The 15,269-nt window shown below is 40.5% G+C and overlaps 1 protein-coding gene across 8 annotated transcripts in view; it reads right to left on the bottom strand.

Moving 5' to 3' along the window:
* Window positions 1-4,272: 4,272 nt before the first annotated feature.
* PPP1R9A (protein phosphatase 1 regulatory subunit 9A) overlaps window positions 4,273-15,269 on the bottom strand; it is a 146,166-nt gene continuing 135,169 nt past the window's right edge. For 3 of the 8 annotated variants that reach the window (XM_074574699.1, XM_074574698.1, XM_074574702.1), the window contains 5 exons: window positions 13,494-13,692; window positions 10,814-10,933; window positions 8,914-8,937; window positions 7,542-7,724; window positions 4,273-6,556 (listed from right to left, as the gene is read on the bottom strand). In XM_074574699.1, the coding sequence (XP_074430800.1) occupies window positions 6,344-6,556; window positions 7,542-7,724; window positions 8,914-8,937; window positions 10,814-10,933; window positions 13,494-13,692 (739 nt within the window). In that variant the 3' untranslated portion in view covers window positions 4,273-6,343. The remainder of the gene's footprint in view (window positions 6,557-7,541; window positions 7,725-8,913; window positions 8,938-10,813; window positions 10,934-13,493; window positions 13,693-15,269) is intronic. The other 5 variants (XM_074574704.1, XM_074574703.1, XM_074574705.1 and 2 more) reach the window with 3 other exon arrangements.

Below are 15,269 nucleotides of genomic sequence, written 5' to 3'. Positions count from 1 at the left end.
TAATACTCATTGGCAAGAAAGTTATTTACACTAACAAATTAACTTTAAACCACAAGGCTTGTCATTTGTATTTAAACTGTAAGAAAACAAAGGGCCACCATGATGCTTTGTTTTGATGTCTCCCGATAACTAAATATTAATCAAAGTTATTTTGGGGAAAACTCAACAATCTAGAGAAGTTCATATCAACCAAGCACAAGAGAACAAGCTCAGACATGGCACTACTGTGTCTTTCATGCAGATGAGCAGACACCAAGATGTACAAACAAAAAGTTCAGGATAACATGCACTTCATATACATTTGACCTCTTTAAAAAAAGAAAAGAAAAAGGAAAAAAAACTGAAGCGCAACCACCTCTTCAACCATATAAAAAGAAACAATGTAAGAAGCCAAATTTTACAGTGAGCACAGTGCATTTTAGTCTTTTAGCTGCCTGGTCGTCTAGCAATATGTCTAACACTTGTCCGTGACCAGTGAGTTATCATTGCAACGTGACTGGAAAATACGAAAGCAGTTGTTCAGACAGTAAATGTGTATGGGAAAGTACAGAGTCAGAAGAGGTTCACTGTGCACTCCCCACTTCCAAATGCGCTGGTTACTCCTCACACCTGGTGCCCTGGGATTCCCCTTTCCTTTGGACGCTTCTGCACCGGGGCCTGAGCCCGCTTCCACCGGTGTCAGTGACAAAGCTCCCACTGAAAGCTCGTCTGGAGGCTCAGGCTCCCGGGTTACTGGGTTGGACCCCATCTCAGGAGCTGCGACCGCCTCTCACCATTCCTCGCTCTGGAAGAAGAAACCTGCCCAACTCAGCAGACCAGGCCCGTTCCTAACACAGTCCAAACTTCCCAAAGAAACAGGCAGCTCAAGGCACCACCCCCAAACCTTCCAGTTCCTACTGTACACACATCTTTTAAACCATTACTTAATGCCGACAGCAAAAGGACCACAATTAGTACTGCCAGTTGGTAACAGAAAGCTCATTTCATAATGAAGGATTTGAGGACTCAATGTCATGACCAAGGCATCACAGCTTTGAAAAATCGGTTTTACAGGTGGAAAAAAGTACATATGGGAGGTTAAGACAAGGGACCGTGCAATCTGCAGATGACCCACGCTCCACTGTGGCGAGTGGGTAAGCCACCTCAGATGTCACTCACAATCCTGCTCAAAAAGGAGCTGCTGAAATAGAAATCAAAGTTAGGGTTAAAAATATAAAAAAAGGGTTTCCTTCCTAGAACACTAAAACTCCAATAGAGTCCTGTCAGTCTCTCACCCCAAAAAATCCAACCCAAGGACAACATGCAGAAGGACCTGCAGAGGACCATTCTGTATATGGTTTTAACAAAACTTTAAATCTGGTCTGCAAAATACATACAATCCCGCGAGAGGAGAGTGAGCAAAGCTGCCAGCACAGACAGGGGTGAGCATCCTGGTGAGACCCAGGGGTTGGGCTTTGCTCCTCTGAGTTTGCAGACAGTCCCGGAGCCCTCTGCCCACCGGGCGGACTGTCTGCCTACAGCTACCTGTGTGGTAACTGCCGCCGCCGCAGCGTACATCTCTGTGAATACCCATGTGTGTTCATACGTATGTACGCACATGAAACCACCCATATTGACTGAAAGAGGGAAGCAAGCCACAAATCACTTAAACATTTCTAGAAAGGCTAATCGAGTTCATTATTTTCAATCACTAATTTAACAAAACGAAACCCAAACTGTCTAACTGCTCTGTGCGCTTTGTCCATTTTGCCTCTTAAAGACTTACAACTCAATTATATATGTGCTGCTTTTTTCAAACATGTTTTTTCAGTGTTTTGGACCACGACATAGGTTTCCTGAGGTTTTCAAGTGAGGGAGAGCATCCTATTAAAAGGGTCCAGCCCCTCTATCACTTACTTTGATGATAGTGCAGGGGACGAGGCAACAACTAAAAAGAGCAAGATCAGGTTTCACTTTTGCCTTGACAACATTTTCTCTCGGTAAGCACACGGCTAAGAAATCAACACAAGACTTAATTCTTGCAACACAAGACTTAATTCTTGCAAACTTCCCCTAAATTTCATCACTGTATAGTTCTGCAGTACAGATTCTGCCAAGAACTACAGCTGAGTCTGTGCAAACCCTTCCTCTAGATTCTCAGTGTTGGAAGGGTACCTGGAATGGTACTTCTTGGCCAGACACAGCTAAATGATGATCCTCTTCCATCCTACTGTAGAACTGGATCCTGCACGAGTACCAAGAGTGGCATTTCTTTCTCTGACTTAGAAGCGGGACACAATTCAACCTCAAAAAACACAACAACATTGCCCACCTCTTACTCGCCAGGAGGTGAAGGTGGAGCAGCTCAGGAGGACAGGAGGCTTTGAGGGAAGCAACGAAGTATGAGCAACCACGATGATCAGTGCCAAGCACCTCTGTCAATGAGAGACGAGGAATGGCAAGATTCAGAGGAAAGCTGCTCAGTAATTCTTGTAAAAGCTTGATCCTTGTGGTATCCCTGCAGCTGACTAGAGTCATAGCACAACAGATACCTTCGCAAAAAAATTTTAAAAGTTAAAAAAATGCAAAAGAATTTGTATGCACTGAGATACAAACATCACTTAACTGTTCAGCTTTTCATTATTGGCTTTTGTTCCACTGTGCAATTCTAACGTATGATCTAGAACAGGCTGCACTTAACGGTGACCACCCCCAGACCTGCTCAGAGCAGGTGGGTGAAATGCAAACAGCAGCGGGCAACACTCTGGGCACTGCAATGAGCAGCCTGGGCTTCTGCCTCACCTCTGGGTCCTTATCTGCCCCGGCAGACTGAAACTGAACTGGGAGTTTTAACACGCAAATCGCATGGGTGCAGCACCCCACAGGGGAAAACACCATCTGGAAGAGAGTAATGTCAGCGTGTGTAACGTCAGTGTGTTCGGCTGATTTGGACAGAGCAAGCAGCCACCGCTCTCTCCAGAATCTCAGTATAAACACTAACTTTTCTAGGACTAAAGTAACCTGCAGCGTTGTATCTTTTATTTCCTATTTTTCAGAGTTCCATTTTTTGCATATTCTCCTTTCTTCACCCTTTCAGAGGCTCAATATATTCACAACCTGGCAATAGCGCAGCAATGAGCAGAACTAAGAGTTTACAGAACTGGCCCACCATCGCAACCAGGGAGAAGTTAACTTCACCGCCCTGCTGGGGTCACCTAGGCGTGAAGATGACACAGACACATGGCTAGAAGCATGGAAACACCAGCACAGCAATTTAAAGGTGGCCAGACAGGTCAGCATACTCAAAATTGCTTTAGCTCCACAAATAAATATGCAAAAAGTAGGCGACAGTTACATTTGCAGGTGAGCCAAAAGAGAAAGTCTTTCCAGTTATTCAGCACGGAATATTTGTTTCTCATTATTACACAAAACCCCACGTTCGTCTGACTTAGCATGGGTTTACAGGAAGTTCCAAGTTAAGAATGATGAGACATCCATACCTTCTGTTTCATCACATAATACAAGGGGGAAAAACGCAACACAACTTTAAAGGTCCCACAGAACAGTAAGAAAAGTTTCAAACTGCACTGGTCTTTACGTCTGTTATCCAGTGACATTTCTGCATGTCACAAAAATGAGTTAAACCATACTTAATAAAAGGAACCACGTAAGTCTCTTATCACAGAAAGAAGAGCAAAACTCTTGACATTGCTTGGTTTGCTTAGTTATCATGTGTTGATCAAAACGTATTTTATGGTTTTATTTTAAATTTAAGCTACTGGGTTTTTTTTAAGCTAGGCTTCTGTTGTGAGTTTGTTTTTTTTTTTTACTCCGAGAATAACAAAATAAAATTACCACAAAGCAATACAAAAAACCCTGAATACTTAAAGAACTTAAGTTGAATTAGTTATTCTGCAGAAGAATCCGATTTATGAAGAGATTAACTAGGCACTGTTCTAAGCAGCAAGAATGAAAACTCGATGTATAATGCCAAGCAGTCTGCTCAGGTTTCTAAGAAAACAAAGAACACAGAACAGGGACATCATCTTAGATTACCATATACAACCACTTAAACGTTACTACAATGTAAACATAATTTAAAAAGAAAATCATCATTGAATGCATTTATCAACATTGTATTTAAAATATTAAATTTCCAGTTTCTTTCAGATAACTTCTCTTACCCAAATATAACAGAATGCTAGCTTTATGACGCTGTTAAACATCTGTATAATTTTTCTCCTACAAAGAGTGCAGAAAGAGTCACGGCAACGTGGAATTCTTGTTAGCAGGTGTATTTTTTTGCCAGTGGTCTATCTCAAGAAACGTATCACAAGCCTTTAGAAATATCAGGAAGGATCTTTTACGGTAATTTCGTTTTTAGATCTGAATAATATATACATCAGAAACTTGTAGAAACTGTATTTGGAAGGAAAAATAAAGCTAATGCTAAGTAGATCTGTTGCGTATTAGTTTTGAATGAACTAGCCTCTCTCAGTTTACAGACCATTTTACATGTCAAAGAAATTATTAGGATCAAAAGAAATTTGACTATAAACATTGCACCCCAACTGTTTCAAATCTGAGCTTCAGAGAACTTTACAGACACAAATCTGAATGCCATAAGGTACAGAGCAGAAGAGAAGCCAAGCCAAACTAAACCAAACATTTTCTTCAGAAGAATGCAATATTTGGATTTTTTTAGACTGGCAAATTTTTAAGTTCAAGATTCTAACTTCGCACCAACGTCTTAAACAATTTATGGGTTGGCATGACTGGATGACGACTGCAACTTCCAGGATGCGTGAAAGGGAAGTCGTTTCTCAACCATAAATGTTGCTACGTAGTTAGCTTTGACAATAAAGCAGTAAGCTAATGCCTCTAGCTTCTCGTTGTGGATATTTGCCTGTAGTCTGGCCATTCTTTTGAAGAAATATTGGAACTTTTAATACCGCTCTTAAGAGGCAGTAACCCCACGCTGTGCAAGGCATACACTGCTTCTGTCATAGTCAAAACCACAGAGCAGGCTTTGCCGATGGCCTCATATACCAGGAAAACAGAAAACTCTGAAGGACGTAATACGACCACTGCTAAGCCATCAAAACATTCTACAGCCTAAACCCAAAAATTCAGGTTTTGGTAGGGATATTCTTTAAACACATCAATCAAAACAGTTAATATATGGCAGCTTTGGATTTAGTAACCTTCACCTCCATGGCAGCACTGATTTTAACAGCAATGTACTGAATTTAATTTTAAGCAGAATCCCTCGTCTTCTTCTTCAACTTAAAGTGCACTTCTGTAAAAACTGAAAAACTTCAGCAAACTCAAGTTTGATAATCACTTCCAACAACAGCTTCAAAATAGCACAGCACAAAGCTTATTCTCCCAATGCTTTCTGGAGAATGAATCTGAAGACGTGGTTGTTTTTCTTGGGGAAAAAAACCCTCCAAAACAAAATAAGCCCAGTTTCCTGTTCAAAACACATGAAAAAGAAAGCGGAGTGTGCTATAAGAAAGTTGCCTACACACTGGGAGCACAATGAAATTTATACAGATCTATAAGCTGTGCTCTAGTTAGAAATTCATCCTTGCTCAGATATCTAAAGGATAAATGTTATCCTCAGATTTCTGTGTAAACCCACATAATCATTTAAGGCTTTGCCTCCTTCCTGGATTAACTATTGTACAGTTAACAGAAAGAGTTTCACCTCCTGTCTTTCACCCAGGGGGCATATCGACTCTCCTGTCTTTATCTCCAGTGTATAAGAAGTCACTGAACAGTTGTTTTCCAGAGCAGTGTCGGTTCAAGGTACTGACGCAAGATGAACCTTACTCCAGCAGATGGAACTGAGTACCCAAACACCGCAAAGACGCTGAATTTCCAGTTAGAAAGTTAAGTCAACTCTTATCAGACAGAGCACAACTCCTTTTACCCAGCTGAAGAAACGTTCACCAGTCGCTTTGACTGGCCATCCTATTCAGAAGAGGTGAAGCAGTGGACCATGCTCCTCGGCATCATGCTGGTTACTGAAGTGACCAAACATATAGAGCTCAATAGAGAAGTGTAGTTTGGAAGGAAACACCGCCACACAAATATGAAATCTGTTAGCTGTCAACAACAACAAAACAAACCGAGGGGCTGGGGTTGTTTCACATGGCAACAACAACGAGCGTGAACTGGATATGCGGGAAAATAAAACTACGCAATATAAATTGCCCTAGTCATTCTATGTAGAGCCCCATTCCTCTGTACACACTCTTGTGTAATGAATGCAAGAAAGCTGAAGGGACACCAGAGTGGGTATGAGTTTCTCTTCCCTTCAAGGGCCTCCGCTTTCCTAACACAGCAGCACTTCTGCTTATCACTGCTCATTAGTGCCCTCTGTTGCATCTGATGAAGATTTGTCTGTTTTCTTCCATTTCCTCTGCAGTTGCTCTTGTTCCTTCTTCCGAAGCTTTTCCCTTTGCTTTTCCATTTTCTCTTGAGCTTTGCGAGCTTTCTCCAGGGATGCTTTCATTTCCTTTAGCTTTTTTTTAATGATTGCTCTGTCCTGGGAAGATGTTATACCAAGAGCCTGAGGTGGAGAAAAGAAAATTAAAAAGGAAAAATAATTCCATACAGTTTAATCTATCACATTTTTTTTTCCATATTCTAGTAATAACTCTACTTAGGTAGAAAACTGTAACAACTACGCAAATCTGAGACAGACTTAGATACATTACTGATGTGTAAGTAATACAATTCTGTACTACTTTCCATGCTTTCAACTTCTAAAATATTAAAGTATTGGATCTCATTGCCACCACCAATGTCGGTTTCATTGATCAAATGAGGCAAATAAAGATTAAACTATTTGCCTGAAGTCATCTAGGTCTACATAGAACGAGGCTTTCCAATCCTCACTGCTATGCCTTAGTCAAAAGTCCACTTGTTCTCTTCTAAAATCCCCAGTTAGTGAAACGCCAGCAAAAAAATTCAGAAAGGAAACACTAAACTTTGACCTTCAGATATACTGGGCCTCCCACAACTCCTTCCTATAATTATTTCTGACAAAAGTAGGCTCATATTTTCACTACAAGAAACAGTGCACGCTTTATATATCAAAACTGTATTTAGTTCTAACGTAGTACAATTGGTATCAGCTTATGCCTCCAGTATCCCAGTAATCTATTTTTCAGTTGCTACTTCTGATGTACTTCTATTTACTATTTTCTCTGAATCACCCTTTTGCAACACAGAGCTGGATGGGAAATACATGCATGCAAATACCACTTACCCATGCTGCTATATGATTTACGCATGCAAATACGGGTACATTATGTACACCCAGAGTTTTCACAAAGCAAACGCTCTCTACTTCTGAAGCTTCCGAAACCAAGTGCGTATGGGAACTTCTTAAAGCGTTGCTGTGGCCTTATACTCTGTGTTTATTATTCTAGTCTATCACCACCCCATACATGGGGATTCGCTGCTTTCTGGCCGAATTCTTACTTCCTTTAGGATTACCTAAAGTGATAATAAATACTACAGTTCGTCTTGAAGTCCAGTCAGTCAATTACCTTGAGCTTACTCCCATCCAGGTGAAGGAGATGCTCCCCATTAATGTTTTGGGCACTGAATTCGGAAACATACTGTTCAAGGTTCAGGCTCATTAACCAGTGGGAAACCTGCTGCACGCTCCACTCCTGAACGGCGCGACTCTGACACTGACTGTGCTTAGGAGACTGCCCATCGTCGAGGATCTGTGACAAAAACATGCGGCACTATTATTAAAAGGGTAACACGGACAAATAACAACATTTTTCTGGACGAAATGCCAGCATCAGAGCAGAGGTAGCTCAACTATCTTTACACTACAATAATAACAACTCCACACCGCTATATAGATCTGTATGTAACCAGGTATCTAAGAATGGGTACAAGGTACTCAGAAAGTCTTCTATGTATAAACAGAAGAAGAGAAAGGAACTGGCGTTCCTTTTAATGCAAACAGGGACAGAAATGGCCAGGTGGCACAATTCTGAAGAGGTATGCTCCCATTCCCTCACAAGATTTTTATCCTTCAAAGTAGAATTGTTTCTAAAGGATGCAATGAATTCTGCATTCTGCTTCCTGGGCTCATTCACAGATCTTTATGATGCGTTTAAGCTATAAAACAAGAAATTCAGGGGAAAAAGAACCCCAGAAAACCACTCTATAAAGTTCCATGACATTGAACAGCCAGTGAGACTGATACTATCTATGGAAGACTATGAGATGACACAGAGGAGCGGTAAGGAACATACAGGGATCCCACAGCCCTGGCCCTGCTCTCACCACGTTGTGCTGCTGTGGAGGAGGAGAGCCCAGTACCAGCACCAGGAGGGGCAGGTGGGGTGTCAGCTGCTGGGGGCAGCCCCGTGTCCCCCGCGCTGTCGCTTTATTCCACACCCAGGGGTATGCCAGCGGGGCCTGAAACAAAAGCTACTCTGTCCCAGCCGTGGTCAGCAAAGCAGCTGCTACCGGCTGCAGCAGCTGTCTGCGGTTAGAGCAGCTTTCACACCAGGCTAGATGATGCTGGGAGCTCTCTCGGCTTCTGGCTGTCCGGTTCTCAGGGCTGGGGAAAAGCCGGTTTAAGCACTACCTTTTCCTTCTCCCATCACCATCAGGAGCTCAGTGCAGCTGATGGTGGACTTGCTCTGACACGGACCCTCCTCCCCCTTCCAGCATACCACAAAAACTGCAATTTGCTATGGCCTTGACAAGCCTCAGCAGAAAGGAGAGGGGCACCAAAGACAAGGAGAGAGGAGCCAGTGACATCTGCCTGCTGTGCTCGAACAAGGGGTTTTGCCACACAACACGGTAAAACAAGAAATGTGAATCTGCAAATGAGACGAGACGTTGCCACATGATGGTCACACGATTCACCACAACAGCACACTAGTATCTCACCTCATCATCAATCATATCCAGGCTCTGAGTGAGGGAGCAACAAAGAAATGGGAAAGAAAAGCATTATAGAAACAAAATACAGAACATGTAACAGCATGTAAAAGTTCAGGCAAGGGCAGCACCAAGATTTGCAAACAGATATGGCTACTCAAAACCAAAGAGATTTCTTTAAAAAAAATTATTTCCAGAAGCAGAGAGGTTATGTTGAAAGCTCAGCACACACATGATTTGGCAGCTAAACCCGAGACCGTGCCAATGAAATCCCCTTGGAGTTCCTGGTCTTGACACCCCAGAAATGGTGTGAACCTTTCCGATGGCTCCAATTGCAAATAATTAGAGGAGAACGACCTGCAAGAACTGGGTTCCCTCCCCATCTTTTCATTTTTTTTTTTGGTCTTCTTCAAATAATCACGTTCAGATCTGCCAGAGCAGCCTGAGCAAAGGAGTGCTCGCAGCCATAGGCTACGGAAGGCTGAAGAGCAACGCTGGCCTAATCCCCTGCCAGGGGGTGCTGGGGGTTCCCGCTTGCTCTTGCTGAACGCGCTGCCTGATTTGGAGGCTGCAATTTGGCACACAGCAGAGGATGGAGAAAACACATTCGTTTTTATAGGCCTGTTCAGGCTTGGTATTTCAGAAGTGATAAAGTAGAGAGCTGAACAAGCAAAATGAAAGCGTTTTCAAGCTTTTAATTCAATACCACTGGGAACAGCGGATTTTCATAATAAAATACATAATATAAGGGGAATGAAACATGGTAAGAGAATGAAATGTATTATCAAAATAGTGTTAATACTAAAGAAAGTGTAAATGATGATTTTGTTGTTTTCAGTAATTCACAGAATATACAGACCTGTCTGCACTGTCCTATGATTCTTACAAATTTTTGCAGTAACCTCTAAAGAATGGTTGGGTTTGTAGGCTTGCATTTTGGCAAATGGGGTTGCAAGGAAGAGCTGTCATTCTTTAAACCCATGCAAAGTATGCAGGCGGTAATAGAACAAACCTAACTATCGTAAAAAAAAAAAAAAAGACATAGATACTTCAAGTTCCTCCTCTCTAGAAAAAAACCCTGGCTCAAATCTCACATGAAAAATGTGAAGTTCTTATGGAGTGTTTGTAAAAGAACAAAGGCACAGGTTTCCTGAGTCCACACGACACACTGTCAGCTACTGTCGTATTGTGCAACTTCACTGACAACTGAGTTACAAAGCTAGTATTTTAAGAAAAGTATTTTCAATATATTGTCTTCGGCTCAATTATGTCACCAATTTGCAGGATTAGGAATGCTTTTTCACAGTATCATTGTTTGAAAAAACTCTGGTTTGAAGTAACTGAATTCAAATCCACTGTGCAAAGCAAGCACAAAGAATGCAAAGTGGATTAACACATATACGTTCTAATCGATATACATACATTCAGGTACATTAACACACAATTACTGCATGTACAGGTCATTATTATTTTAATGTATTAGGGTAAAACTTAGTCTAGGTGAAGGTGCCTTGAATTTCAACTATATTTACCAAACTATACCGTATGTTTATTATCTCAAAATTGTCTCAATTATGTTTAGTTTAGTGTATGTATATATATATCGAGATATATCTATGGGCCCACATGTATGTATTTAGAATGCAGGAAAAATGTATTGAAACGCGTGAGGATATAGCATCTCTTAGAAAACTAACTGCATTCTGCTTCCCTATGATAATGCCATAGGACCTTTAATTCAATTCATTATTATATGAATGAGAAAAACCATCGTCTAGAAACCAAGATTCATTTTCTTCTCCCGTTCTACTGCCTAAAAAATAGCCCTTTATTATGTAATTATCAAGCAAAATGCCACGGGGAAAAAGAAAACAACTATTTCCCACCTTAAACAATTTCTTGAGCATACCTCATCTGACGACAGCGCTAAGGAGTGCGAGAAACCTGGGGTTTTAGGTTCTGCTCCTAAACCGCTCAGATCAGCTGAACTTGTGCTGCTGGGACTGAAATCATCATTGAACGTGAAATTCTGTGGAGAAAAAGATGAGTCAGAATAAACAAACGACCTTGCATGTGCATCTAAAAGGGAAATTTGCTTTCTGTCTTCCAGCTGGGCATAGTTCAGGAGTGATTTCAATCATTCACCAAAACGGTTACAATACACACAAGAAAGCTTAATTTTTAGTATTGTTAATATGTACGGAATACACAGTATTTTTACCACTGTGTACTTTAAAAGACACCTTCGCCACCTTAATGGCTCAAAGAATAGCAAAGGGGTCTGAAAGCAATTTCCAGACTCCCTCTTAAGACGCTGTCTCTCGTCCTGGAGCTAAGTTACTGCTTCTGCGGGTTAATCACTAGCATTTTACTGTCCTCCAAATATTTAGGACAAGCGTAGCACAGGCAGTAGCACAAAGAATAGGACAGAGGATTAATTAGCAGAGAGAAATGAAAACTGCTATTGAAAGAGCAAGAAGAATATCCTGCGAATCCATTTCTGAGTCCCAAGTAATCTCCTAGAAAAGTGAAAAGATCTTCCCTCTTTGCCTATATCTTTAGAAAAAATGGAAATTGAAAGTAAAAGAGATCTTTGGATATTGAATGTTATTTTATGAAATAATAACCATAAAACAAACACTGTTTTTTCTTGACAATGCAATGACAGACACCACACCTTGCAGCAACAAATATCAAAAGCGTGTGCATATTTTCCAGAAATACAGCAAAATTACCATCAGAAGAAGACAAAAATTAACAAATATGTCACAAAAAACAAAATCTAAAAAAAAATGAAGAACACCGTGATATTCCATTTAAATTGAATATATAGGTAATGATACGGAGACCTCTAATCTCTCTAACTCTACTCTAACATCTAAATGAATAACAAATTCAATTCAATTTCAAAAAACGTATCCAAACTTCAAAACCAAAAACACTAAAAAAGTTATCCTTTAATTCCCCCCTCAAAGATATTTCACCTATCTTTCCTGAAAACAAGAAGTCTTCCAAAAATATCAAGTGTTGCTCGTCTTAGTTTTGCAACTAAATATTGGTATCACACCTGAATAGAAGAATAGGAACTGTTAGTTTAAGAACTTGCAAACTTTTCAGAGAACATCAAAACGTTTTTGTGATCAGTTTTCTCACACCTACATTTAGAATTCCTGTTCTGCTTTTCCCAACTCTTTATAGACAGGAAAATCTGAGCAGCATCCTTAATACACAAACTTTTAGCCCCCACAGCGTTCTTAGGCCAGGAGTTCAACAGCTCTACCTCCTGTTGTGTGAAGAACATCTTTTTAAGTACTCTGAATTTTCTTTCACCTCTATTTTGTGCAAGCTTCAACCTTACAATGAATTTAAGTCTGTAAAATTTAATTCTCCATAGGAAAAACAGAAGATAGCCAAGGCCTGCTAATAATTTTGACAGCAGAGCACCCCTCGCCCTAACCTCAACCTAATACTAACTGTAAAAGGGGGTGCTTTCTTCCCCATTTGAAAATTATTTTTATACAATGTTTGTTTAAAGGCACAAATAGGATTTACACATCTAACCCTCATCTTTCTTTTTCAAAAGAAAACGGGTAACCGATAAATTTCTCTTTAGTCTTCAGAGATTTCATCTGGGGGTCTTCTCTACCAATCCGATTTGGACTGGTCAGCCTTGTGTTGCTCTCCCGACCAGGTAACACAAGCACAGCTGTGACCTTGCATAGCTTGGTGCACAGCAGAAGTAAGGTATCACCAGCTTTTGGCACCACAAGAGTAAGAAATGCCCGTGGAAACTGCTATTAGGTACATGCATGTGTTTGTAGAAGACAAAGAAATCAGATTTCTGATTCATATTCTGCATAAACTTCAGAACCATATCTGTTTCTTTTTACCAGACCAATATAAAAAGTAAACTGCTACAAGTTATAAGAAGATACAGGCAGAGAAATATTTTCCAGAAGTGAAAATAAACATGAAAAAGCTAAGTATATTACTATAACTAAAGGGTTATTTAAGGAGTTATCATGCTGAAACATTCATGCACATAGAAAGGAATCACATAGATGTATTAAATTGCAATAGTCCGTATTTACAGTTCAAGCATCTTCATACAGAGAATTAAACCCAACAGCCAGCATGCATGACAAACAGATTTCATTATTGGGGGGAAAAAGGCAGATGACTGACGGCATACAGCATTTCTTCACTTGCAAACACCTCATTTGAACACGGGTAGGTATTCCCACAATCAGTCCTGAAGAATGCAGAAAATATCTATAACTGAATACACAAATCTAGCATTTGTTCAGTGGATCCAAATGCTGATTTCCACTGGCGCCACTTGCTTTTGTTATGGTACAGCACACCACAGTTAATTTACTGAATTAATGTACAGTTAAGACGGAGTAAAAAGGTAGACTGTGGAATGGTACAATGACTGAGATGTTCTGTTTGGATGAGCTGTAACCGTACAATGAACACCATGCACTGTTTATTGTAGTAGTCACATATTGGCCTGTTCTTTTTCCAGAAACATGAAGCCAATTATGCCACTCAACACAGTGGGGATAAGGTAGTTTTTTATTTTCTACCTTCGACCCTTTTTTAGCTGGACTTATATTTTCAGAGGAAGGTTCAGTTGAGCTGGTGGGCGATGGCAGGTTGCTGGAAGGATTGGATCCCTTGCCACTCTCTCCGTACCATGTGAATGGTACACAGTGTGGGAGAGAGGAGGATCGCTCTGCTAAAGATTTAGTGTTTGACGATTTCTGCAGCATCTCTCTGACGGTCCTGTTTAAGAGAAAGGAGCAGGAATACATGTCAAGTTATAAAATTAGAGAAAACAAAATGCTACAGAGGCAGTTAATTGTAAAAAGAGTGACATTCCCTGTATCTGTGACTAAAGAACTGAGTGGCACGCAGCTGGCAGGGGCATGCCCGAAATGTCTTTTTCAGCAAGAGAAGAAAAAAAGGGGTTCTTTTGATTCTTTTTCTGACTCAAGCTCTCTCAGACAACATACAGCCAGCAAACGGAGACAGACGCCAGCTGAAAATGCCTGTACTCCCGCCATTCGGAAGTGACCCAGCTCCAGTCAAGAAGCCACATGCTGCGTTGGTGCATTTCTGAGCCCCAGTGGTATCTCAGCATGATAAAATAGACCAGACCCAGCACCGACCCAAGCGGGCTCCGGTTCCCAGAGAAGGTCTGGCTTGGATTTCGAGCACAGGCAGATGAATCAGGTGCGCCTGTATCCATCTATGGAGACATGCCTTTGTCACAACAGATAAATACCTATAGAGTATCATTATCTTGATTATAAATTTATTAAATATTAAATATATTAATATAAAAAAAAGAAAGAAATGCCTATGTGATATTATCAGCTTCTCTCTCTGTAGTAAAAGATTGCAGTGGATAATGTGATCAAGTCAAAGATAAGAGTTATTAAACAAAATGCCTAAATTATTTGCTAACTATATCATGCCAACAACACAGTGTGTAAATTAAAAATAACTATGCGAAGTGTCTGCCTCAAAGAAGTTTTGCATTTGTCATAGTCTCATAGTATTTATATCAACATATATATTACTGTTTCAGAGCATTAAACTTCTACTGCTCTTAGCAGCCAGCAGTAAATTGCACGTATGTAAATCTCCCCTCAACTTCTGCCTTCTGGACAGCTTCTAAAATCATTATTAACCTAATCACTAGAGCTTTGTATATTGTGAAGCATCTTTTCTGCATGGATGAAACGGAGGTTGTCAAAGGGCCCCCGCCCGTGGAAGCAGAAGAATCCTCCCTCCCTTTAGCTACGTACAGAAAGGTGGATGCATCTGCCCGAGTCCTGTTCTCCTCTCTCATCCTCTCATCTTGCTCGAAAGTAGAAAGAAAAAACAAATGATGTTGCCTGAATCGCCTAGCTTCAGGCAGGAGAATATATGCTTCCTACTTAAATGGGGAATTTTTAATATATGTAACATTAGTGGTAATCTTAGGAAATAATTTAGGATTTTATTTACACATCCTGAGTGCTATTTTTGGGCAATGGCAAAATAATGCATGCAAAATCCTTCTGACAGCAGGATTAATTCTATAGCAATTGGTTGCTGTAATGGACATAATTATAACAGGATGCTGTCTTTCCTTCTTTCAAAGACCTTATACAGCTTTGGACTGTAGAGAAAACGTCCTCACATTTCTTCTGAGGGAAATTCTTTGGAGTTAGTAACAAAGGAAGTGACAAAGAGTGTTTAAAAAGTTATACTAAAATAGTAACATTCCAGTTTACAGAAGCACAGTGAGAATTACAAATGCTTATGAATTTTGACTTTGGAAGCAGTATTAAACTTTGATGTTAGTAACTGTG

This window comes from Larus michahellis, chromosome 2, assembly GCF_964199755.1.
Source record: "Larus michahellis chromosome 2, bLarMic1.1, whole genome shotgun sequence".
NCBI lineage: Eukaryota > Metazoa > Chordata > Aves > Charadriiformes > Laridae > Larus > Larus michahellis.
Note: the sequence above shows the minus strand (reverse complement) of the source record. Positions and strands in the feature narration are given on the sequence as shown.